Below are 25939 nucleotides of genomic sequence, written 5' to 3'. Positions count from 1 at the left end.
GCCAAAAGGCTTTCGTCACATCTCTAAGGGCTGTGGCAGATAAGCAAGGAGGCAATGGGCAGCCAGCAGCACCTGAAACTGGTCCACAGCCCACTGCCAGGTCCAGCCCACCGTCTGAGAAACACTGGCATAGACAATGGAAAGCTAGCTGGATTAATGGCCTGGGCTCAGTATAAACACAGCTTCCTATTTTCTTCCAGTACATCACATTTCAGCACTCAGCTGAAGTAGGTCTCAACTTGCCTTCAGTGGAAGTGATGATGATTGTGGGAGACACTGCAGAACAGTTCTCTGCCTGCTTTATTTGATCTGTGATGGCTGCTCCACCATCTGATGTCAATAAAACCAAGTAGAGCTGGAAGGAACCACAAGGGTCATTTAGTCCAACCCCCTGCAATGCAGGAATATTTTTGGCCAATGTGGTGCTCGAATCCATGACTCAAACTCGAACCCATGACTCAATTAAGAGATTATTAAAAAAGAAAAATAAATTGTAAGTTTCAAAAGGTTAGAAATTTAATACAGTGGTACCTCGGGTTACATATGCTTCAGGTAACATACACTTCAGGTTACAGACTCCGCTAACACAGAAATAGTACCTCGGGTTAAGAACTTTGCTTCAGGATGAGAACAGAAATTGTGCATCGGTGGCGCGGCAGCAGCGGGAGGCTCCATTAGCTAAAGTGGTGCTTCAGGTTAAGAACAGTTTCAGGTTAAGAACGGACCTCCGGAACGAATTAAGTACTTAACCCGAGGTACCACTGTACAAAATCATACTTTCCAATTGATATTAAGAGTTTAGTGTGAGTTTAGTTTAGTCTCATGCTGTACTGGCTCAGCTATCTCTCCCTAGACTGTTTGGAGCAAGAGAAGGGTTCTAAACATGCACAATTGTTAAAGACTGTTTAAGAACTGGTGCTCAGGTTTGATTCTTTCCTCTTCCCTCCCCATACCTTTTTCCTTGTGTGTCGTGGTGTCTTTTTTTTTAAGATAGTAATCCTAATGGCAGGGACTATCACATTTTAACTTATTGTATGAAAGCTACCCTGGGAACCTTTCTGGCTAAAGCGCAGGGTACAAAAGCTCCAAATAAATACATGAAATCAAAGTAAGCATGCTTTTACGACTCCATATTGTTTTGCAATTCAGTGCCCATCACAAGGGCAGAATGGGTGGGAGTTAGCAAGGGATTCAAAGCCCTGGTGCGTTTCAGAGGCATATCCAATGAGCCACAGAACTGAGATCTCCTGACTCGCATGCTGCGTCACCGCTAGACCACAGGAATTCTCCATTGCTAATTATTGTGCCTAGGAAAACAAGCTTTCAATCTGGCAGCTCTTATCTGCAAACCACCTGACACAGCCCCTCAGTTCCCCCGTCTCATAACACAGAGCTTACTTGTAGTTCTGCCTTCCAATATATAATGGAAGACTACTCTGGCTAAGTAACAGAAGAAATAAATAGAACAGAATCGTAGAGTTGGAAGGGACTCCGTGGGTCATTCACCCCATCTACCCTGCTGCAATGCAGGAATCTCAACACTCCATCCCCCATCCAGTGTGAAACCACAACAGATGCTGCTTAGCTTTGCAAAAGTACTCAGGATATAGCACACTTCTCCCAGGGCAATGGACCTGACAGTGGCTAGGCTGCCTTAGCGAGAGAGGTGATTTAATTGCATGCTGCGTTTTCAGGACACAACCCCAAGGCAACAAAATGCCAGAGGAACCACGAAGGATAAAGTTGCTGTTTTAAAAATCAAAATCTGTTTTAAGAATCCAACAGGCCTGCTGGGTCAGTCCAAAGGGCTCAACTAGTCCGTCACCCTGTTCTCACAGTGGACAACCAGATGCCCACTGTGGGAAGCTCAGAGGCAATATCAACTCTCCAACTGTTTTTCCCCATCATCTGGTATTCGGAGGCAAGCTGATCCCCTGGGCATGGAGGTTCTGCTAGCTCAAAAGATCTCCACCTGGAGAGCCCTGCTAGATTCAGGTCAAGGGCTCAACTAGTCCAGCATCCCAGTGGGCAACCAGGTGCCCCTTATGGGACGCTCACAAGTAGGGCCTGAGTGCAACAACACTCTGCCCATTTGTGATTCCCAGCAATTGGGATTCAGAGGGGAACCAGTTCCGACAGCAGTGGTTCGGAACATAGCCTTGTTCTCCGTGAATTCAGGAGAACTTGCTGGCTTGCTGCTCCTTTGTGCAGAGCATAATTGATGGCCACCAAGGCAGTGATGGCCACCAAGTTGGACATATGGAACTCACTTCTGCAGGAGGCGGCACTGACTTTGAAAGAGGACTGGGCAAATTCATGGTGGATACAGCTATTTACAGCTACTACCCACAATGGCTACGCTCTGCCCTCCACAGCTGGAGGCAGCAATGCTTCTGAATACCAGCTGCTGGGAACCACGGGAGCCGAGAGATGCTCTTGTGGAAGGAATATATTGACATTAAAGTTTTGTTTCGTTTTTCAGAGGGAAGGGGAAAGAGGGCGAGTGCCAGATTTCGAAATCAGTCTTAAGCAGTCTTGCAAAATTTCAAGAGGTCTTGCTAAACCTAGATTATAAGTAGTAGTATTAATTTACGAATCACCTTTCACGGGAGTCACGAGGCAATTTACAAAAACAGCATGAAACCAAACACAAAAGGACTTTCAGTTCGCAATGCAGGGGACCTTCTGAATTTTTGCAAAGCAGAACTGAGGTCCAATACATTTCCCGTTCCTTTCTTTCCCCACTGATTATAGCTTTGATTTGAGCTCCGGAGTCAGCATGAGTCAGAGGATGGGAGAACGAAACAGGGTAAGAGACATCCTGTCCTTCCATAGACAGTGTGTGTTGGTTCACTTTGTGTTTTGCAGCGGGGGACAACTGCCTATTCCTGCCCTAGAGACAACTTCATGGAAGCATGGACACAGGAGGAGGCCTATACCACAATGCGGGGACACATTTTGCATTTGGAGGTGAAGCACCAGCCACCTCGGAATTCTCCTTCCAGGATCAAACAAACAAAGTGAAAAGCAAGACTATCTTTTTCCAAGGGCTTATATGTCAAGAGAGGAAAGCTGGAAGACCAGAATGCAACCACAACATTTCTTTCTTGTAGACTACATGGTGCCAGCGGCCATGGCAGTCAAAGTAGCAAGGCGCCAGATTATTTTTATCGTTTGCTTCTCTGTGTTAAGGGTTACTACGCTGCAATTACTTGTCTGACAACCACAAGACGGTGAGGGTTCCAAGGCCTGGAAGCAGGATCCACACATCTTTCCATGTTTTATCATCCAAAAAAACCCTGATCGATGCACAGCAGGAACCTTCCTCTAACTTAACTGAGAAAAGCTTACGATAATATTCTGCAGGAGCTAAAGTGCTGTTAGATGCGTGATGCTGTGACTGATAACACAGAAAGGGCCCCCGCCCCATAAACTGAAATACTGGCATCTGCTGTATGCAAGCTGTTGGGAGATCATATTGCTTATGGTGGGAGACAGACAATACTCTTCCAACAGACCTAAAGGCATCATGGAACCAGGATGGCTGCAAATGGAATCTACACTCACCCATGTTCATAGGCTTTATAGCCTTTCTCCAGATGCAACAATGGGACAAGACAAATGCGTGTGTAGTTGGAGAAATGACACTGTCTCCAGAGATGCATGCTCTATGTAGGGAGATTCTGACTCTGCAGAATGCAAGGCTACAATTGCCGGCATGCTTTTGTGATGAATATGCTAGTATTGGCCCCACGCAATAACTGTTGGACAGGGTGGCCAACACGGTTGTTCTCCGTGATGTTCTGGAGTACAATTCCCACCATTCCTTAATGTTGGCAATAAGCCAGGCATGGCCAAACTTGGCCCTCCAGCTGTTTTGGGACTACAGCTCCCATCATCCCTAGCTAACAGGACTAGTGGTTAGGGATGATGGGAATTGTAGTCCCAAAACAGCTGGTGGGCCAAGTTTGGCCATGCCGCCATAAGTAGTGTTAGAAATTCAGATATATAAGCTAGGCACCAAACAGTTGCTTAAACCAAGGTTGCAGTCGCCAAAAGAGAATGCCTAGTTGCCATTTTGGGGAAAAGCTAGCTCAAAAGTCTTGGTTTTCTCAAATGATGGACTGACAGTGATTGATTCTCAGTTAAACATCTGGCCAGTTCAGACGGCAACCTTGAGCTAGGTTAAGAGCTTTGAGAACTTAAAAGAAGAAAAGTCACTTGATCCAGGGACAGTCCACATATAGATTGGCCTATTCCGACCTCTTTTTCTGAATGCTGACTCCTCCTGCTCAGGCTTCACAGAAAAGGCAATTTGGTCCCATAAATTTATTCCGATGGTGCAGATAAAATATAACTGATAGAATTCTACAGGATGGGGTGAGAAAACAGTCCAGATCCAATAATTCCCAGATGGTGGAAATGTCAAGGAACCATCCTGTCGCCCAGGCATCTTCACTTTGTCACAAGTGGTCAAAGGCCAGGTGCAAAATCTGCCTGGCTCATCTAGCCCAGCACTCTGTCCTCACAACGACCCACCTATGGAAAGCCTGTAAGCAGAACAGGGGCACAACAGCACTCACACTGCTTGTGATTCCTGAAAACTGGTGTTTAGAGGCACATGGTCGCAAACATTGGAGGTAGAACATAGCCACCATGCCTAGTAGCTACCCAGGCTGGGGTTGATGGACGTTGTACTCCAAAACACCTTGAAGCACCCCGTCATTAGAAAAACTCTTCACTAGGTTAAATCTGTAATGATATACTGGGCGAGGGATTTGAGGCATAATAAACCACAGAGCCTAGGGCTTGCCAATCAGAAAGTCGGCAGTTGCACTTCGAATCCCCGTTGTTCGATCCCAGCTCCCGCCCACCTAGCAGTTTGAAAGCACATCAAAGTGCAAGTAGATAAATAGGTACCACTGCGGCGGGAAGGTAAACGGCATTTCCGTGTGCTGCTCTGGTTCACCAGAAGCGGCTTAGTCATGCTGGCCACATCACCCGGAAGCTGTACGCCGACTCCCTCGGCCAATAAAGCGAGATGAGCGCCGCAACCCCAGAGTCGTCCGCGACTGGACCTAACGGTCAGGGGTACCTTTACCTTTACCCAACTCTCAGATTGGGAAAGGTTATGGAAAACTGATTTGAAATTCTCGGCATGTTGCGCACTGAAAGAAAATTATATGAGAATGATGTATCGGTGGTATTTGACTCCTAGTAAGTTAGCAAAAATGTGTAAGACAAGTACAAATTACTGATGGAAATGTAAAGAAAAATAAGGCACTTTTTTATTATATGTGGTGGACGTGAAAGGTAATAAAAGCATTCTGGGAAATGATACATAATGAATTGGAAAAAATGTTTAAAATAACTTTTTTAAAAAAAACCACCAGAAGTTTTTCTATTAGGAATTGTAGGTATTCCTAATATTCCAAAGGAGCAGAGAAGGCTTTTTATGTATGTGACGACAGCCGCATGGATGTAACTAGCCCAGAGATGGAAAGAGGACAAAGTCCCTACCAGAGGAGAATGGCAAACTAAGCTGCTGGACTTTTGACGAAATGGCAAAACTTACCGGAAAGCTCAGGAACCAAGAAGACCAAAACTTTAATAAAAATGGGGGAAATGTATAACTTACCTGGGAGACCAACGTAAGCACATGAAAACATTAGCAGGGTTGCAACAACACTTGTAGCGCAGCAAATATTAGGGATAACATGGAGTGTAATATAATAATAATAATAATAATAATAATAATAATAATAATAATAATTTATTATTTGTACCCCGCCCATCTGGCTGGGTTTCCCCAGCCACTCTGGGTGGCTTCCAACAAAGATTAAAAATACATTAGAATACATAAAATATGGCTTACTGAATAATACGCAGTTGAAAAGGTTGACAGTAGGACCCATGGAGGGGAAGGCGGGAAGTCCTGAGATTCGGAGGAATCTCCAAATATGGGTATGTATTTTGCATTGTTATAGTTTTATACTTGCAAAACCAAATAAAGATTATTTCAAAAAGGAAAGAAAGAAAGAAAAACTCTTCACTAGTGGCAATAAGCCAGAGCAAATCCAGAAGGGGGTGAAGACTTAGCAGGTTGCTCTCTTACACACTCATTCACTCTCACTGAACTACTTGTCCAAGTATGAAGGAATTCCTGGCTCTTACCTGACCCTCTCCTCTTCAGCTCTCTTCAGGTCTGAATCCCGCTGAAGCACCCTGAGGATCGCCTCCTGCTCCTCATCCGTAAGGAAGCTCAGGTCAATCATCTTGCTATTTTTGTATTGAAATCGTTTTGCTTACAACACAGAGAGAAGAAACCTAGCAGCCTTCACCAAGAGCACCGAAGCGAGCAGCAGTTTTTAAAAAGTTCCCGAATTCCGTTTTCTTGTTAGAACTAGGAGATGCGCTTCTCCCGCCGAGACTCAGTGGATAAGGCATTGCATTCCTGGACTGCTCACATCACATGTACGTTGCAGGGGAGCCTTGCTTCATGCTTCAGCTGCTCATGGGATTAACTGCATGCTCCGGAGTCCAATGTGAGCATCACCTACGGAGAAGAAGCAAGAGGGACGTATTAAGCTCCAGCCCTCTTGGCCAAGGAAGCAAAGCTTTGGGGCAGCAGGGATAGAGAATTATTTATTAACTAAGGGCTTGTCCACACTTACTGTACTTTTCCTGCGCTCTTTCGAGGCACAGTCTGTGATTTAAAGGTCGGTGTACAAGCACACACACATATACCCTTTATGGGGGGTTCCAGAGCTTTCCCCTTGAAAACCCACTCTTTAAGGTTCAATTGGAACAAACGTCAATTCGTGGGAAACCTAAAGTGACGTTTGCTCCAATTCAGCAGGTTTTCGAGAGGAAAGCTCAGGGCAAAAAAGAAAAACCCCAACAACACTCAGAAACAGAGCAGGGACAAAACAACGGGACAAAAGGTAAGTACAGTGGTACCTCGGGTTACATACGCTTCAGGTTACAGACTCCGCTAACCCAGAAATAGTGCCACGGGTTAAGAACTTTGCTTCAGGATGAGAACAGAAATTGTGCTCCGGCGGCACGGCAGCAGCGGGAGGCCCCATTAGCTAAAGTGGTGCTTCAGGTTAAGAACAGTTTCAGGTTAAGAACGGACCTCCAGAACAAATTAAGTACTTAACCCGAGGTACCACTGTATAGAGCATCTTAAAAAGCAGAGATATCACCTTGCCAACAAAGGCCCTTATAGTTAAATGTATGGTTTTCCCAGTAGTGATGTATGGAAGTGAGAGCTGGACCATAAAGAAGGCTGATTGCCGAAGAATAGATGCTTTTGAATTATGGTGCTGGAAGAGACTCTTGAGAGTCCCATGGACTGCAAGAAGATCAAACCTATCCATTCTTAAGGAAATCAGCCCTGAGCCCTCACTGGAAGGACAGATCCTGAAGCTGAGGCTCCAATACTTTGGCCACCTCATGAGAAGAGAAGACTCCCTGGAAAATACCCTGATGTTGGGAAAGATGGAGGGTACAAGGAGAAGGGGATGACAGAGGACGAGAAGGTTGGACAGTGTTCTCGAAGCTACCAGCATTGACCAAAGTGCGGGAGGCAGTGGAAGACAGGAGTGCCTGGCATGCTCTGGTCCATGGGGTCACGAAGAGTCGGATACGACTAAATGACTAAACAACAACAACCACTGTATAGATAAGCCCTTAGCACTTAGTCACAAGTGTCTATAGCATGCCAATAATAATTTGCAGTTTTATGATGCCAAAGCCGATTTGCAAACTGATTAATTCGACCTTCATGGGGAGTGAGATCTTTAGATACTATGCAATGCATGAAAAGCGGTAACTAACCATAGTTGAATACGAACAGTATCCTCCAGCCAATCAGTTGTTTCCAAGGAGAAAAAAACAGTACAGGGTAAGCACTACAGATTGATGCAGCCTCCATAAAAAATGCTTCTAAGAAGCTGCTACAGCCAACGCCCTCAAGGGGGGAAATTCCAGCAGCTAAGGACTGACTCTGAAGCAACATAAACAGGCTGGAAGCCAACCCTCTCCTTCCAGGCTGCCCAAGACACAAGTCTCACAAGACAACCAACTCTAGCTAAGAGGAAAACAAGAACATTCACACACCATCCTGCAGGCTAGATTGATAAACTGCTTTTAAAAAACTTCACTTGATGAAAGTTCACACAGGGTACCAGTTCCTGAATAGCAGTTACAGTGGTACCTCGGGTTACAGACGCTTCAGGTTACAGACACTTCAGGTTACAGACTCCGCTAACCCAGAAATAGTACCTTGGGATAATAATAATAATAATAATAATAATAATAATAATAATAATAATAATATCTTTATTGTCATTGCCCCCTCTCAGGGACAACGAAATTACTTGACTGCTCCATAAAAACACTAATTAAAACAATACAGTATAGTACAGCAAGGAAGATTAGATGACTTTCAAAGTCCAGGCTTCCCATTCAGGGCCGAGATCGCTCTGGAGAAGAAGCTGTTCTTAAGACGGCTCGTTCTTGTCTTCATCGTCCTGTATCTCCGTCCCGACGGCAGGAGCTCGAAGAGACAGTGGCCAGGATGCGATGGATCTTTTACTATGTCCAGTGCCTTCCTATGGCACCTTGTGGCATAAATCTGCTCTAAGGTGGAAAGTGGGCAGCCAACAATGCTCTCTGCTGCCTTAACAACTCTGCACAACCCCATCCTGTCCTGGGTAGTACAGCTTCCGTACCACACACATAAGCCATAAGTGAGCACGCTCTCAATGGCACAGTGATAGAAGGCAAGCAGCAGTTTCTGCGGAAGATGGTTTTTCCTTAGAATTCTCAAAAAGTACAGTCTCTGCTGCGCCTTCTTCACAAGCCCCCTTGTGTTGACACTCCAGGACAGATCCTCTTGTAATTCAATCCCCAAAAATCTGAACGTTGTTACCCTCTCCACACAGACCCCATCAATCAAAAGATAAGAACTTTGCTTCAGCAGAATGAGAACAGAAATCGTGTGGTGGTGACGCGACGGCAGCGGGAAGCCCCATTAGCTAAAGTGGTACCTCAGGTTAAGAATAGTTTCAGGTTAAGAACGGACCTCCGGAACGAATTAAGTTCTTAACCCGAGGTACCACTGTACTATACATGAACAAGTGGGGGCTGTAACAAAATGTTGCAGTGTGAACCTGCTTCTGTTCAGGGTTCCAGATATTCCAACCCACCCCACCTCACTCTCCATCCCATCCCAAGTCAGCCTTCTCAGTTGTCATGGGGCTGTTTGGGCCTGATACGTTTTTTCCCCTTCTCCAAATAATTTTTTGTTTTACTTCTTGAAACTCTGGAATTTCCCTCACTTTTTGTTTCTCTGCCTGTACTTGTTTTATAACAACGTGTTAATGTTTTTATGCTGCATTTTTGCGTAATGCATAGAGATATTTTTAACTAGTAAGTAGCTTAGGAATGCTTTGAAATAGTTTGCCAATATAGAGATCACTATTTAAATGATTTGCTGTTCTTTCAGACCACCTTTCGTTGCAAAGAATGCCAGGTTAGTGTACAAAAACAAAGCACCATTAAGTAAGTTTAAATCGTATAAATATGTTTCCAGATATTATTGGTAAGTTTAAATCGTATAAATATGTTTCCAGATATTATTGGGCTACGTCTCCCATCATCCCTGGCCACTGGTTTTTGCTGGCTTGGTGAAGATGGGAGTTCAACATCTGTGGCCCATGGGTTCTTCATCTCTAGTGAGATGGGCTCTAATGCAGATGCATGTTGAACATGCTCATCTCAACACAGAACTGCCTCCCATGTAATAATTATTTTAACACAAAGGGGTCTGAACACCAAAAAAGCACTGAACGCTATTCTAGCAATCCTCACAACAACCCTGAAAAGGTAGACCATGACTATTACGCCCATTTCACAGATGTTTGAGAGAGGCAATGGCTTGCCAAGGTTCAGCCACAAGTTCATGGAAAGCCTGAGATTTTTGCCAGGGGCTTGCCAGCTCACACTCTCAACATATCCAAATGCACACCATGGTAAGCATGCCAAGTAAGAGTTAGTAAGATAGTACTTCTGCTTCGCTGTTTTTCTACGGGGGTTTCCTCTGGGAATGGTGCAAATGGTACTGAAGGCTTTTTAAACAGACTTGCTTATTAAACAACAACAGGAAGGTAATACTGAAAAGGCTGGATCAGAGATGGGAAGCTAAGGCTATTCTAGGCTTCATCAACAGAAGTCTAGCGTCCAGATCAAGGGAAGTCATAGTACCACTCCAGTGGCGTAGCGTGGGTTGTCAGCACCCGGGGCAAGGCAAGTAATTTGCGCCCCCTAACCCGTGGATTTGCGCCCCTAACCCTAACCCCCAGATGTTGCGCCCGGTGCAGCCGGCCCCCCCCTGCACCCCCCATGCTACGCCACTGTACCACTCTATTCTGCCTTCGTCAAACCAAACCTGGAATACTGTGTCCAGTTCTGGGCAAAACAATTTAAGAAGGATGTTGACAAGCTGGAACGTGTGCTGAGGAGGGCGACCAAAGATGATCAAGGGTCTGGAAACCAAGCTTTAGAAGGAGCTGGGTATGTTTAGCCTGGAAAAGAGGAGACTGAGAGGAGATATGATAGCCATCTTCAAGTATCTCAGAGGCTGTCACATGGAAGAGGGAACACGTTTGTTTTCTCCTGCTCTGGAGAACAGGACTTGAACCAATGCATTCAAGTTACAAGAATGACTAAACATACGGGGGGGGGGGACTTTCTGAGAGTTAAGAGCTGTTGGACAGTGTAACGGTCTCCCTCGGGAGGTTGTGGGCTCTCCTTTGTTGGAGGTTTTAAGCAGAGGCTGGATGGCCATCTGTCATGGAGGCTCGTGCCTGCAATCAAATCTGCTTCTAATCGCAGAGCAGCAGCACAAGCATAATCAAGCCCACTTCTGCTGGCAAAAACTTGAAGAATGAACCAATTTATCACATTTCCACTCTTGTGGCTTGAGTTCAAGCTAATATCGCAGCAAGTAGAAGCAGGTAGCCAGTAGCCAGATTGATTCTTTTCTCCCTCACCAATTGTTGAAACGAGCTGGAAAGGCTCCAAAAGCAACAAGCAGAGAAGCTCACCACCACCAGTAGCCTGGAACAGTCTGGCTCAACTTTTCCTGCTGAGTTTGCATCTGGGGCAGCCAGACTTGGAAGGGAGATTGAGACCAGACAAGAGAGCCACAAGCAACAACTAGCAACATGACTTTTTCCATCCTTAACAGATACTCACTTAAAAGGAAAGGGGGAATACTAAGCCTTAAATCATTGATTGAAGACTTCTGGATCAAAAAAGCACTTTTTGTTACAGTCCTATTAGCATTTTCTGCTCTTCTGGAAATGCTATCACACAGCAATGGGTTAGAATTTTGAACCAAAGTACAGCAGCAACCTCAGATAACTCCAAGGGATTATGACTATGACTTGTGAGCAAGTCAGAAGGCCAGTCCTGGGTCCAGAGGCATTCATAAGCATTTCACATTTAACTTCCAGGGTTGGTAACGAAACTTGACATTAGCATTCCACGGGTGTCCTAGAGCACAAGTAATCCACGCTAGAAACCACATTTCAAAATCCACGTTGCAAGGGGTTTAATCAGACGTCTGGGTTTGTGCAATTATGTGTGAGCTAGCAAGAAGGAATGATGGAAAGCAAAAGACAAGGGGAGTGCCAAAAACAGCTTTCCCACAAACTATTATAGGGATTTTGCCCCAGTGGCCACAACCTCTCTCTCTGCTCCCTTTGAATTTTCTCCAGAATATACACATAATATTTCTTTATATTGAATCTCTCATACTTTGCTAGAAAGGTTATAAAGACTATCGATCAACCCACCCTCTTGCCCAGTTCTCTTATCTCCATTAAATCCCATCACTGATCTTCCGCTATCAGAACTCACACTGTTGTTTTTACCTGCCAGATTTTCTACTTAAGCCTTCTGAGGAGGTAACCTTCTATCACATGCAAGGTGCTAAACAGAAGTCATTCCAGTAATTACCGTTTTAACTTTTACGCAGAAGCAGAGCACCAGTTCATTCCTGGCTTTCAGCTGCACCTCACATTAAAGGACTTAGGCCTAATCTTCTTAAGAATTTCTCACTGCAAGGAAAGTTCTTTGTGTGCTCTCCTCTGCCACAAAATGTTGGGCAGCCTAAGAGACTGAAGGGTCTCGCTTAGAGCAAGCAAGTGGCTGCCAAATCGGGATGTTGAAATACCACTTGTTGGCATCCAGCTATCTCAAAAGATAATGGAGTGTGCCTCTGTGGATGAACTCAAACTACTGGAGAATCACAGCACCTGCTGTGGCTGCAGAGACCAGTGTTTTTGCTGCGTTAGCAGCACTGAAGGGACCTCTCTGGGGCGCAAGCCTGGGCAGTGTGTATGGAGGTTCCAGGCTGCCCAGACAACAAAGCCTCACTGATGTTGTCCAAAGGAAAGCAGAGCAATACATTTGGCACCAGCTCAGCTACAGGAGTTGCTGGAAGGAGGCGTACAAATGCCATCCAACCATCTTAGGGACTCCACTCTGGATTTGTGTAGGGTTTAGTCTTTAGCCTCTTCTTCTCCTGAAGATGTCTGGGTAAGCCTAAACATTACTCTAGAGAGGATCACAGAGCGACAGAGAACATGTTTTGTTGCACTCAGAAGGTTCTATGTTCACTCTTTGGCATCTTCAGTTAACAGGATCTCAGGTAGAATGGAGACAAGGAAACTATACAGATGAAACCTGAGGAACGCAGAGACATCTTCACACTTTTGAGGGGAAAGCCCTGGGCTTCCAACCTGACTACAGTTGTACCTCGGGTTACATATGCTTCAGGTTACATATGCTTCACATTACATACGCTTCCGGTTACAGACTCCGCTAATCCAGTAATAGTACCTCGGGTTAAGAACTTTGCTTCAGGATGAGAACATAAATCGTGCTCCGGCGGCGCGGCAGCAGCAGTGGGAGGCCCTATTAGCTAAAGTGGTGCTTCAGGTTAAGAACAGTTTCAGGTTAAGAACGGACATCCGGAACGAATTAAGTACTTAACCCAAGGTACCACTGTATTTATGAAGCATTCCTTGTAACCACAATAAGCTACTTTTCAACTAGCCATTCAAAATCTAGACGATTTCATTTGTAAACCACTTTGCAATCTTTACAGGTGAAACAGAGAAACAAGATAACACATTATTAATCTATCCTTTTTAACTGTATTTCTTATCCTCCCTTCACACCAGGTCACCAACTTCATATTTTGGAAAATAGTTTGTCTCTCAATAGATCATTGCCAAACTTAGCACAAGGGTTCCTGAGGTGGGAAGCAGTGATCTCTGTCAACGTTCGGATGCTGAACACCATTATGATTCAAGATGGCAATTTGAAATATCATTTCGGCGTGACTTTGCCTGTTTTTTGGGGGGGGGCATAGGTTTGGTTGCCTCTTGAAAGATTGTCACCAAACTTGACATGCATGTTTCTGACATGGGGGTGGCAGACTTTGGATGCTATCCACCATTTTGAATCAAGACAGTGGACTGAAATGTCACCAATATGGGCCTCCAAGCCCACAATCACCTTCTCCTTCCTCTCACCTCTACAGGAAGTTACCTCCTCAAGTACTTCCTGTTGACCTGGGAACTAACTATATACACAGAGAAGAAACCTGGTTTATGCAGAACCAAGATTCAATATGCAAAACCCAAAAGAGAGATGTAACATTACTGTGCACATTAAAGCTCTGCTCCTTCCGAATGGAACACTTTTTTCTCTCTTTTCCTTACAACTAAAAGTTTGCAAACCTTTTACCACACCTTGATTAAAATTGGATTTTGAAGTCTTTTTTGAAAGCTAGACTGTTAACTAAGCCAGGGCGGGACGTTCTTCAGCCTCTTATGGGCCAAGCCAGAACACACAATTGCGGGCTGGAACCAACTAATTGGCATCATTTAGCTGCACATAATTAAGGCCTTAAATGCAAGTTTCATGAACACAGAGGATGTCAAATTATAGCTGGTGAGCGTGTTCAGCTTGCTCTGCAGTATTTTTTCCTCAGAAATTGTTAGGCATTAAGAACTGCACCAGACCTTGAAAAACAGCCTTTAAAATTATGGAGTTGGAAAATAATAATAATTCAGTCTTGACACACACATTTCCAACTTTTACCATGTTGACATTACATTATTCAAAATTACACACACACATGAGCACAGACATTCATGAAGCCCAGAATGCTTTTATTTTAAATGAAAGCCAATATGTACAGCAGTCAGTCTGCACTAATACACTTTGGGGGCTACTGCATTTAGTTCACAAGACTGAATATCACCCCACCCTTTGAGCATTGAAATAAATGTACAGGTTGACTACGCATCTAGTCATAAGATCATCCTTAGCAACCTCCTGCAAAGGCTGCTGTTAAATGCAATTAAACAACAACAACAACTAATAATAAAGGCATGATCTGAAACTTCTTCCCAAGTCCTCAATCAACACTAGGCAGATGCAACTGTTGGTGCCTGTTATTATTTACTAGCATTATTTAGATGACCCGTGAAACACAATTGCTAATCTCTATTATTACTACTACAGCTATATCCTACCTTTTCTCCACGACATTGTTCTCCTCAATTTGACAGATTCCCAGTTTTCATTTAAAATAATAATAATAGGTAAAGGGACCCCTGACCATTAGGTCCAGTCGTGGCCGACTCTGGGGTTGCGGCGCTCATCTCGCTTTATTGGCGGAGGGAGCCGGCGTACAGCTTCCGGGTCATGTGGCCAGCATGACTAAGCCACTTCTGGGGAACCAGAGCAGCACATGGAAATGCCGTTTACCTTCCCGCCGGAGCGGTACCTATTTATCTACTTGCACTTTGACGTGCTTTTGAACTGCTAGGTTGGCAGGAGCAGGGACCGAGCAACAGGAGCTCACTCCGTCGCGGGGACTCGAACCGCCCACCTTCTGATCAGCAAGTCCTAGGCTCTGTGGTTTAACCCACAGTGCCACCCGCGTCCCTTAATAATAATAATAATACATTTCTACTATTTGTAGAATGATAACACAACATGGACCAACACTATCCTCCTGTGCTTTTGTAAGAAACTATTTTTCCTATTTTGCGCATGGTTAAATGGTCTAGAGGCTTTGGCAGGGATGATGCAAGCATTTTCATTATTCTTAATGAATAATAATAGGAAATAAAGAGAAGACTATTGAAATTGTAAGAACAATTACTAGACAGCAAGACCCATTGGCAGGATTGAGCTGTAAGAGTCTGGGAGGGAGTTCCAAGGGGTATATGCCCCCACACAAAACGCCCAACAGAACAAAACACACTTCCTGATAAGATGGTATCTGCAAGGCTCCCTCTCCTGCAGAGCTAAGTGATCTATTAGATATGTAAAGGGTGAGACAGTCTATATTGTTGGTTGTAAGACTCTGGGGAGCAAGCAAGTAGCTTGCGCTTATATAAAATTTGGTTGACGTTGTCATGTGAGAAACAGAGTGTAGGAATTACAAAATGCCAATGTACCTTTATAGATTCGTTGATCGTGATACTTATCTTCCAGAAAGTGAAAGACCTATCATCACGACTCTAAATTTCCTGCTTCTTTATCAGCATAACTCAGAAGCTCTGTTTTGAACATGAGCCGGAACTGGCCGTCAACTTCAAAGATATGGGTTGTTGTTTTTTTAATGCCATGGCACAACTTTGCCTTCCTCGAGCCTTTGGCAAGCAATGTGTTGCGAGACCTGAGCCCAGCAACAAGGACGATGGCTGAGATCTCCTTTGGAAGAATTGCCTTTGTTTACATTTCCAGATTCCAGCCTCCGTGCGTTTATCATTCAAAGAAAATATACTAGTAGCAACAGATTAAATGATATGATCTTCTGCCAAACTCTACGGTTTTATGGCTCAATCCTGCCAGTGTGTCTGACTGTCCAGCATCTATTCTTACAATTTCAGCAGTGTCCTCTTTATTTTCTGCACCCTGATCAGATTTTTAAGGGAGATTAGCCCAGCTCATTCATCAAACAAGCTTAGTAAAATTTACTGAAACTACATTGCATGCAACAGCACACACATTTGCCCAGGTTGCAATCCTATACCCACTTTCCTGGGAGTAAGCTCCATTGAAACTCAATGGCACTTTGTTCCACATGCCCGTGTATATAGGCTTGTGCTGTTAAATCTCAGTTGCTGTAAACTGCAGGAGGGGAAGAGAGCTGTTGTGATCTGATCCTGCTGGGGGCTTCCCATAGGCATCTGGTTGGCTATTGTGGGAACAGGAAGCTGGACTAGATGGGCTAACAGGCTCTTCTCAGGTTCTTATCTCTCACTTCGAATTTTCAGTGAAGAGTTACAGATGGGACTACAACAGCTGGGAGAGCTCAGTTGGTAGAGCATGAGACTCTTAATCTCAGGGCCATGGGTTGGCTATGTTGGGCAAAATATTCCTACACTGCAGGGGGTTGGAATAGATGACCCTAGTGGCTCCTTCCAACTCTACAAATTATATGATTCTAAGAGTAACCTCACGGTAGCACCTGGCGAAACTGTCCATTTACATCCCTGTTACGATGTGCAGAATTTAAAACAAGATCTCTCTCTTCCTCTCCACGCCCCTTCCCTCCTGACTCCTTTTATTAGTTTCATTTTCTCACACTGCGTTTTCTCCCCAGGACAATTGTTGTTGTTGTTTAGTCGTTTAGTCGTGTCCGACTCTTCGTGACCCCATGGACCAGAGCACACCAGGAACTCCTGTCTCCCGCCTCCTGCAGTTTGGTCAAACTCATGCTGGTAGCTTCGAGAACACTATCCAACCATCTCGTCCTCTGTTGTCCCCTTCTTCTTGTGCCCTCAATCTTTCCCAACATCAGGGTCTTTTCCAGGGAGTCTTCTCTTCTCATGAGGTGGCCAAAGTATTAGAGCCTCAGCTTCAGGATCTGTCCTTCCAGTGAGCACTCAGGGCTGATTTCCTGCAGAATGCATAGGTTTGATCTTCTTGCAGTCCATGGGACTCTGAAGAGTCTCCTCCAGCACCAAAATTCAAAAACATCAATTCTTTGGCGATCAGCCTTCTTTATGGTCCAGCTCTCACTTCCATACATCACTACTGGGAAAACCATAGCTTAAACTATATGGACCTTTGTTGGCAAGGTGACAAAGATGAGTCTAAAACAAGCAGGCAACTGCTTCCCCTGTTGCAGAAATTTCAAGCATGCACCCCAGGCCAACCTGTTCCAGACTTATCTAAAGCCAACCAACTCTGTATTTCTCATGCTTTTAAAACAGAAGCATTGTTCGCCATGGTCCAACAGTGACTGCCAAGTTTTAGGCCTGGAACAAGTTACCAGCCCATTTTATTCCCAAGATTTTATGTAGCTGGCAGGTAGGACTTCCCTTTATACGTTCTCATTGTGACAGGGGGGTGATCCCATCTGCCTTGAAGGAAGGCTCTCCAAAACACTTATTCTCACCCTCACTCGAGGCCAAGGAAACACCTATTTATAATTATGATTTACTACAAAAGCCATTAGAAACAGCCAACAGCAAAACATTTAAGGGATGTAAAAGCTTTCAATATTGCAGGACTGTGCCAGCTGTGAAAGGGACAGAACTAAGGGCTTATCCACACTTACCTTTCCTCTGCTCTTTTGGTTAGAGCGTGGTCTGATAACCCCAAGGTTGCAGGTTTGATTCCCCATATGGGACAGCAGATTATTCCTGCATTGCAGGGGTTGGACTAGATGATCCTCAGAGTGCCCTCCAACTCTATGATAAGGTCTGCACTTTAAAACTCCGTGTCTGAGTGTGGGTTGTTGTTGCTGTGGGGGGGGCAGAGGTTTGCCCAAGAGCTTTCAGCATGAAAACCCGCTCTTTAGTATTCAATCGGAACAAACATCAATCCACAGAAAATCTAATCCAAATTTTCAATCCAAATTGAGAAAAACCATGCTCAGAAATGGAGGTTTAAAGTGTGGACCTGTACCTGGAAAGAGCTGGAGAAAGGTAAGCACGGAAAAGCCCTAAGTCTTGCCTTTTGCATGTACTAAGAAGTGACTTCCTGGCAGGTATACAAACGGAAATAATCCACCTTAGCTAAAGGTGCTAAGCAGGAATCAGTTAACATTCAAGCACTCAATAATTCCACCTGGGAGCATTCTTTGGCTTGCGACAACCTGCAGTCTTGCGACAACCTGCAGTCTCTGCATACCAGCTGAGGACATAACTATATTATAGACCAATCTGTCCTCATACATGCTGACACTTGTTTTTTTTAAAAAAGGCTAAAGGAAACCAAAAGCAGTTGTCAGTCAATTCTTGCTCTCCTCCATCAGCCTATAATTATGGCCTATGCCTCTGTTAACATGACCAAAGTTCCACCTTTAACAGATTGCTCAAAGGCACCCCGTAATGCACCTTTGCTGCTGAGAGGTAATATTATGTGTATAATAATACAGCAAGTCTATCCACAACTGCTCCTCCTACAGCCTTGCATGTTGCAGCCAGCTGCCCCCCACAACTTAGGAGGGGCTCTATGACTCTCCAGAGGAAGATTTTCCAGGGTTTGGAGAAAGAAGATGGGGAACCAAGCTCCTTCAACCGTTCCTCACAAGGCTTGGTTTCCAGACCCTTGATCCTCTTGATCGCCCTCCTATCCATACATTCCAGCTTGTCAACATCCTTCTTAAATTGTGGTGCCCAGAACTGGACACAGTATTCCATGGGTGGTCTGACCAAAGTAGAATAGAGTGGTACCATTAATATCTTACTGTGGCAACACTGACATAAAACATGTGTTTCCACCATTTAGGTCACCGGAGGATAACATAATGAGCTTCATCACCGAGTTCTGCATTAAGACTGTGAAAGCAGAACAACAGAAGGGGTCACGTTCTTGTTCTCTCAGCTTACCGTACTTCTTCCTCTTACCACCCTCAGTTCAGATCAAGTTACAGCTTAGAATGAAAATTTAAAAAAAAAAAAACACCTGAGAAAAGGTACACAGCATACTTTTAAGAGAGACCAGAATCCCACATAGCAAGTTACCATGCCTGGGCAAAGGTGGGTGACTCCCTCCTACAGGAATGAAGAACAGACGGAATTAGCCACTAAACTGCAGCAACAGCCAATTCCATGAGACACTCTCAAAAACAAGCGAACTGGAAACAGCCAGTTCACTGGGATGAAGGGCAGGGCAGGGAATCATGCAAACAGCATATATGGGGGGGAAATCCAAACTCCGTATCAGAGCAACACCTTTATTAGGCCAACCAAAACGTGTGGAAGAATTTCAGGGTCTGCAAAATGCTTCATCAGGCTAGAGAAGCAGTTCCAAAACGGTGATCCGTGGGCCATGAGCTTCATCCAGGCGTGGCTGTGGATTTGCAGTTGAAGACAGGAGCTGGCACATCCATTTCATTAAGTATTGTGTGTGACCTACAGATGACCAAGAAGACTGCACTTCTTTAATCAGCTCTAATTCATTATACTTATGCAGCACGGGGGGCAGAGGTGGGCAGTAAAAGCTCACGGTTTTGCACCACATTAATATGCACCTAGACAGCATCTTAAAAAGCAGAGACATCCCCTTGCCAACAAAGGTCCGTATAGTTAAAGCTATGGTTTTCCCAGTAGTGATGTAGGGAAGTGAAAGCTGGACCATAAAGAAGGCTGATCGCCAAAGAATGGATGCTTTTGAATTATGGTGCTGGAGGAGACTCTTCAGAGTCCCATGGACTGCAAGAAGATCAAACCTATCCATTCTGCAGGAAATCAACCCTGAGTGCTCACTGAAAGGACAGATCGTGAAGCTGAGGCTCCAATACTTTGGCCACCTCATGAGAAGAGAAGACTCCCTGGAAAAGACCCTGATGTTGGGAAAGATGGAGGGCACAAGGAGAAGGGGATGACAGACGACGAGATGGTTGGGCAGTGTTCTTGAAACTACTAACATGAGTTTGACCAAACTGCGGGAGGCAGTGGAAGACAGGAGTGCCTGGCTTGCTCTGGTCCATGGGGTCACGAAGAGTCAGACACGACTAAACAACAACAATATGTACCAGGGAACCCCACACCCCGAGGTGCAATCTGAAATGCAAGGATCTCTCTGGCAGCGCTGATGACCAAGAGGTGGCTCCATCCACCAAGCTGAGGAGAAGTAACTGGTGCCATCTGCCGCAAATGATCCGGCCCTGCATTTATGTCACCTTCAGCAGGATATAATGCTGGACGGGGCTTCTAATGTCCCCTCCACAGATGCATGCTAACCCTGAGCCACACACATAAAACAAAGCAGCTTACATCATTTCACCTCTGGGCGTACAACAGAGAACTTCAGTTCCATAGCCGATATTGCACAGCAGAAATAACTTCAGACATGGCAGTTCTGCCAAGAGGAAAGTCGGATACATTTTTGTCATGTGCTCCCGGGGCTTCAGATGAGGGTGGAGCACAGCGGGTTCCCTTGACTTCCATCTCTCTATTCAGGTTCTTGGTTAATCTCCACTTCATTCTATAAATGTGCTTCCATAGAAGGCAGAAGTCATAAAAGTCTCTTGCCCTGCCCTCTTTTTTTTAAGTACTAACCTGGAACTGTACGTTTACAAGTTGGGTAGGGAGAAAAGAGAGAGATAAGACTGTCACAAGCAGAGCAGCGTTCAGATCCATCATTCATCTCCTTGCCGGAGGGCTAAAATAATTCCTGATGCTGCAAGTAGGTTTATGAACTCAGAAGAATTCTTCATAAGGTTGTTTTTAACATTTGTATTTTTCCTTTAACTGGGGCATGAGAACAGGGCAAGTTGTGCAATTTGAATTTTTACAGAGACTCTCAAGAAGGTAAAAAAAGAAAAAAACTGAAAAAGGGCACAGTGCTCAGAACATGCAAACTCATGACACACATGCACAAAAGCCGCCAACACCCTCCCAAGTTGGACACGCGGGTCAGGTGTACAAATATTTCCCTGGAAAGGGCAGGTATCTTTGCCCAAGGATACACCCTTACAAGCACAAGGAAGCTGGTGTGCAGAATACACAGGTGTGACCAGTGCTGCCAGCATCGACATAAGCCGTGCGACAATGGGGAAACCAATGCAGGATGAAGCCTCAAGTGCATGCAGACTGCACGGGCGGAATGCATGGCCATTAATGCTTTCGGCCTCTGCGATAAGCACCTGAAGACCTGCCTTTAGAACCCATTAGCTCCCAACTAGCGCAGCCATAGGTCAAGGATGATGGAAGCTGTAGCCCAGCAACAGCTGGGGTGGGGAGGCAGCTTCCCCAGGCTTGCTTCACACGGCAGCCCAAGTTTTCCGCAGATGCTTCCACACAAAAGCATGAACTAAAGACACACAGCAGGCTGGGGAAGTCAAACGATTGAGAAATGCTAACAGTCAGTGTAGATAGATAGACCAGACTCAGTATAGGGCATCCTCCTCTGTTCCTAAATTTACTTTTAATCTGCAAATTAAGCCAGACACCCTAGCAGGGCAGTAACTCAGAACTGCCACATTCATGTTTATTCCAGGGGTGGGTGGAGAGAAAGACAACTGCCAACCCACCTTTTTTTTTTTTAGTAAAAAACCCCAAAATCTATGTTAGGAACTAAGACAGAACTCAAAGGTTCCAACTATTCTGTATTAATCAGCAATATAAACTTGGCAATGGGTGGCAAACCTGTGGCCCTCCATATCCTGCAGAACTACAACTCCCATCAACTCCAACCACACAGCCCGGGTAAATGGCAGATGTACTCGAGCACACTGTTCAAAACTGGCCAGGCATCAGGCGCGTTTTGCGACTGGCCCAGGTCCAATTGCAACCACGTGGAGATCTCAGGATGCCTGGTTGGCAACTGGGGAAAGCGAACTGTCACTTAGAGAAGGATCTCCAAACTTGTCATTTGAAGCTTGAATTTGTTTTATTCTGAGTTGTTTCATTTTTATGTTTTTATGTGTTATAAGAGATTTGATCTTTATAATATAAAGCAGTGTAGAAATTAAATGAATAATAATAAGGTAAAGGTAAAGGGACCCCTGACCATTAGGTCCAGTCGTGGCCGACTCTGGGGTTGCGGCGCTCATCTTGCTTTATTGGCCGAGGGAGCCGGCGTACAGTTTCCGGGTCATGTGGCCAGCATGACTAAGTTGCTTCTGGCGAACCAGAGCAGCGCACGGAAACGCCGTTTACCTTCCTGCCAGAGCGGTACCTATTTATCTACTTGCCCTTGATGCTAGGTTGGCAGGAGCAGGGACCGAGCAACAGGAGCTCACCCCGTCGCGGGGATTCGAACCACCGACCTTCTGATTGGCAAGTGCTAGGCTCTGTGGTTTAACCCACAGCGCAACCCACGTCCCTAATAATAATAATAATAAAGTCCACCGCAAAAAACAAAAAAGGTGCCTAGCCATTCCATTGTGACGACCGTAACCCGGGTTTAAGGCGACATTTGGCGATTAGATTATATTTATTTGAGTTTCTAGCACTGCATAGCACCTGGAGACGCGCATGTTCCACACCCCTACCCTAACAGTGTTTCTCATATTTGGGTTCTCAGCTGTTATTGGATTACAATTCCCATCATCCTTAACCAGCAGGACCAGTGATGGGAGCAACAGTTTAACAACAGCTGGAGAATAAAGTTTGAAAAATACTGCTAGAAAAGTATCTATTACAGTGGTACCTCAGTTTAAGAACAGCCCTGTTTACGAACTATTTCGTATTTGAACTCCGCAAAACCGGTAGTGTTCCGGTTAACGAACTTTACCTCTGTCTATGAACGGAAGCCGAATGGTGGAAGGGAACCGGCAGCGGGAAGCCTCATTAGGGAAAGCGTGCCTCAGTTTAAGAACAGCTTTGGTTTAAGAACGAACTTCCGAAACGGATTAAGTTTGTAAACCGAGGTGCCACTGTACTAGTTGCTGCAAAAAAGATAATCTGCTCACCTGTGTTTTCTAATCCAAGTCCCCCTCCACCTCATTCTCAAAAGGTAAAGGAACGGAAAGCTTTGCATGCAGAAAGTCCCAGGATTCAATCCCCAGTTTCTCCTGGAAGATCTGGGGAAAACTTTGGTTTGAAACCCTGAAGACAAGGCCAGCCCTATCATTTGGTAGAAGGAGACAGCTGCCTGGGTGTACAGAGTATGCCACACAATCTGTCCTGTACTCTCCTAGGCTGCCCTTAAATGCAGTGGATGATGCTATCCCAATGCATAAGGTAAGGTTCATGTGTCCAGTCCAATTGATTTCAGCAGGTGGAACTGTCCTTTGCCTAAGGCAGCAAAACCCTTTGGGTTGGCCACAGTCCAACCAGAGCCAGAGTAGCAACAAAACAAAGCTAGATGGAAGAATGGTCTGATTCAGTGGCGTACTATGTTCCTGCTCCCAGCATTGGTGAACAGGAGCGCACACGCTCCAAAGATCTGAATTAAGTCGATTTTTAAGATTCACTGTATGTCAGGACATTCCTGCAGAGGGAGGAGATGGGCTTGTGCTCACCTGGTGTACACACTGCCCTTCTCGTTTCAGGAGAGCTGTGTGAGAGATCTCATGCGCCAGTAGGACAAAATATTCCTGTTTTACAAGTGCCATGAAAATTCTGAGATCCACCAGCAGAAATGCTACCTTAGGCTAAATAAGTCTAGCTGCTCCACAGCAGGCTGAAAACAACAATGAATTTCATGTGACAAAAACACCTGGATCAGCCCCAGGAAAAAGCAATGGGCATGATTTTGCTTTGAGGCTTTGAAAAGTTTGCTTTAATACACCCGACACTCATTTTGCGGGAAGTAAACCAAGAGCTGGCATGTATTCCAGAGACACTAGCTTAGCTTAAAATGTTTATTACTGCTTTTCCTGTTTCCTTACTCCCTCAGGCGGAAACTTTGACAAACCCAGCTTGGAGGTTTAGATGCAAGATATTGATCCACTGTGAACACCAGTGCCCTCTTCTCTCCATCCTTTGCTGGAGAACTTGCTACAGTCCTAAGCACTCTTGGCTGGAAGCTTTCCACACAATCATAGAATCTTGGAAGGGACCCAAGGGTCATCTAGTCCAACCCCCTACAATGTGGGGATATTTTGCCCAACATGGGGCTTTAACCCACAAGCCTGAGATTCAGAGTTTCATGTTCTACCCACTGGGCTACTATTGTTCTTCGCTCTGTGAGTTACTTCAACAAAACAAAAGTGCCACAAGAAAAAAAACAGAGAGCTGTGCATTCAGCTAAGAGCGTAGACCCGCTGACATTAATGAAGCTAAGTTAGACATCCATTCACTTCAATGGGCTTTCTCTGAGTAAGGCTAGTACTGAATATCACCCATAGTCTGGTGGCAGATAGATAGATAGATAATTGCTGCCCCAGCTGGGCTCCTTTGGAAGGAAGCGAAGGATATACCATAAATTTTAATAAATAAAAATAATGTTAATCGGCACTCCAATCCAAATTAGCACATTATCAACAGCCATTCCGAAAGCCCAGTGCATTCCAAATGCCATTCCTAGAGGAGAAAGAGACATCATTCCCATCTATTTGGCAGCAACGCCTTAAGGGCAGAGTAAATCATCCTATGGTTATTCCTATATATTTACTGACACACCCTCCTTTTTCCCCGACAGGGATTCAAGGGGGCTTACAGATATACAGCTAAAAACATTGGGGGGGGGAGCCAACTTAAATAAAATATTGGGGGGGGGGGAGGCCAGGTAAGACCTGGTCCACATGATGGATCACGAGATGCGGGACATGCACACCATTTGAATGGCAATGCCTGTTAACTTTTGGAGGGGCACAAATATTTTATTAGGGGGAATTGGCTCCTATTGTGGGGGGAGCACAATTTTTTAAAAGACTGACAGCATCCTAGAGCGAGATAGAGAGAAACTCGGCGTTATTGTTCCAGTGGGGCATCCAGAACTTTTATCTTACAACTCCTATCGCGCGCACGCGCATCCCTCTCCCGCCCCTCCAGCTGGGGAGGGGGCTTCGCGCCCCCCGCCCTCCCCAAACCAGGTCTTATCTCGCCGCCCGGTTGGTCCAGCCCCCTCCCCTCCTCGTTACCTCAGCAACGCCCCCCTGCGAAGCGCACCTGCGCCGTCTCCGCCGCCTCGCCTCAGGAGCCCCCCGGGCGCTCGCGAGCGCTTTCCCTTCCCGCTTCCGAGGCGGCCAGCAGCGACTCCCGAAAGCAAAGCGAGAAGCGGCAGAAACTTCCGAGGCTCGCGCTGCCCAGAAGGAGGAGGAGGAGGAGCAGCAGCAGGGTAAAAAAAGCGTTACCTCCTCTTTCCTGCCTCTGTTTATGTGCCTCGAACTTCAGCCGCCCTCCGACGCTTCAGCCGCGCCGGGCGCGCGCGCTAAGCTCCAAGGGCAGCCGGGCGCCTCGCGGGGAAGGAAGGCGAAAGGTGCGCCGCCCGCCCTTGCCTGCGCGGCAGGCGCAACGCCCCCCCCCCCTCACGCCCTTCTGGGCCCTCTGCACCAATGAGAGGCCAGCGGGGACTAGGAGGGCCCTCGGAGGCAGAGCGGGAACGCCCTCCAGCAAGCTTGCCCCCACCTCACTGTTTCCTCTTAACTCTCCCGCATTGATGAACAGGTTAAAAGCACAGGTCTCCCTACTGGTCCTTGGGAGACTTCACTTTTCACATCTCTCCATTTGTGTTTTTTAATTTTTTAATTTTATCTCTTTCTCTCTCTCTCTCTCTCTGTCTGTCTCTCTCTCTGGCCATCACTCCTAGCCGAGTAAGATTGACTTCCATGAACACGGTTTTAACAATGAGTCCCTAAGTGACTGCGGAGGCCAATTCTGGATCCACATGTCCTTCCACAGTGGGGACATTGGTTCCCTGGCGGGAGTTGATCATGGTGAGGGTTTGCCAAGCGTGCCTTCCTCTTAGCGTGTTTCTCCCTTGGGTCCTGAGT

The 25939-nt window shown here is 45.6% G+C and overlaps 1 protein-coding gene across 45 annotated transcripts in view; it reads right to left on the bottom strand.

The window, feature by feature from the left end:
* The window catches only part of SYTL2 (synaptotagmin like 2), a 63174-nt gene extending 37671 nt beyond the window's left edge, over window positions 1-25503 (bottom strand). For 20 of the 45 annotated variants that reach the window (XM_083609405.1, XM_083609409.1, XM_083609449.1 and 17 more), the window contains exons 1-2: window positions 25301-25466; window positions 6175-6556 (exon numbers count right to left, since the gene is read on the bottom strand). In XM_083609405.1, coding sequence (XP_083465531.1) covers window positions 6175-6275 — 101 coding nt within the window. In that variant the 5' untranslated portion in view covers window positions 6276-6556; window positions 25301-25466. Of the gene's footprint in view, window positions 1-6174; window positions 6557-25087 lie in introns of all 45 variants that reach the window. The other 25 variants (XM_083609450.1, XM_083609418.1, XM_083609415.1 and 22 more) reach the window with 11 other exon arrangements.
* Between the last annotated feature and the right edge of the window lie 436 nt (window positions 25504-25939).

The sequence above is a fragment of the Podarcis filfolensis genome (assembly GCF_964270895.1).
Source record: "Podarcis filfolensis genome assembly, chromosome: 4".
NCBI classification, from domain to species: domain Eukaryota; kingdom Metazoa; phylum Chordata; class Lepidosauria; order Squamata; family Lacertidae; genus Podarcis; species Podarcis filfolensis.
The sequence above is the reverse complement of the archived record's forward strand: the minus strand, read 5'-3'. Positions and strand labels throughout refer to the sequence as shown.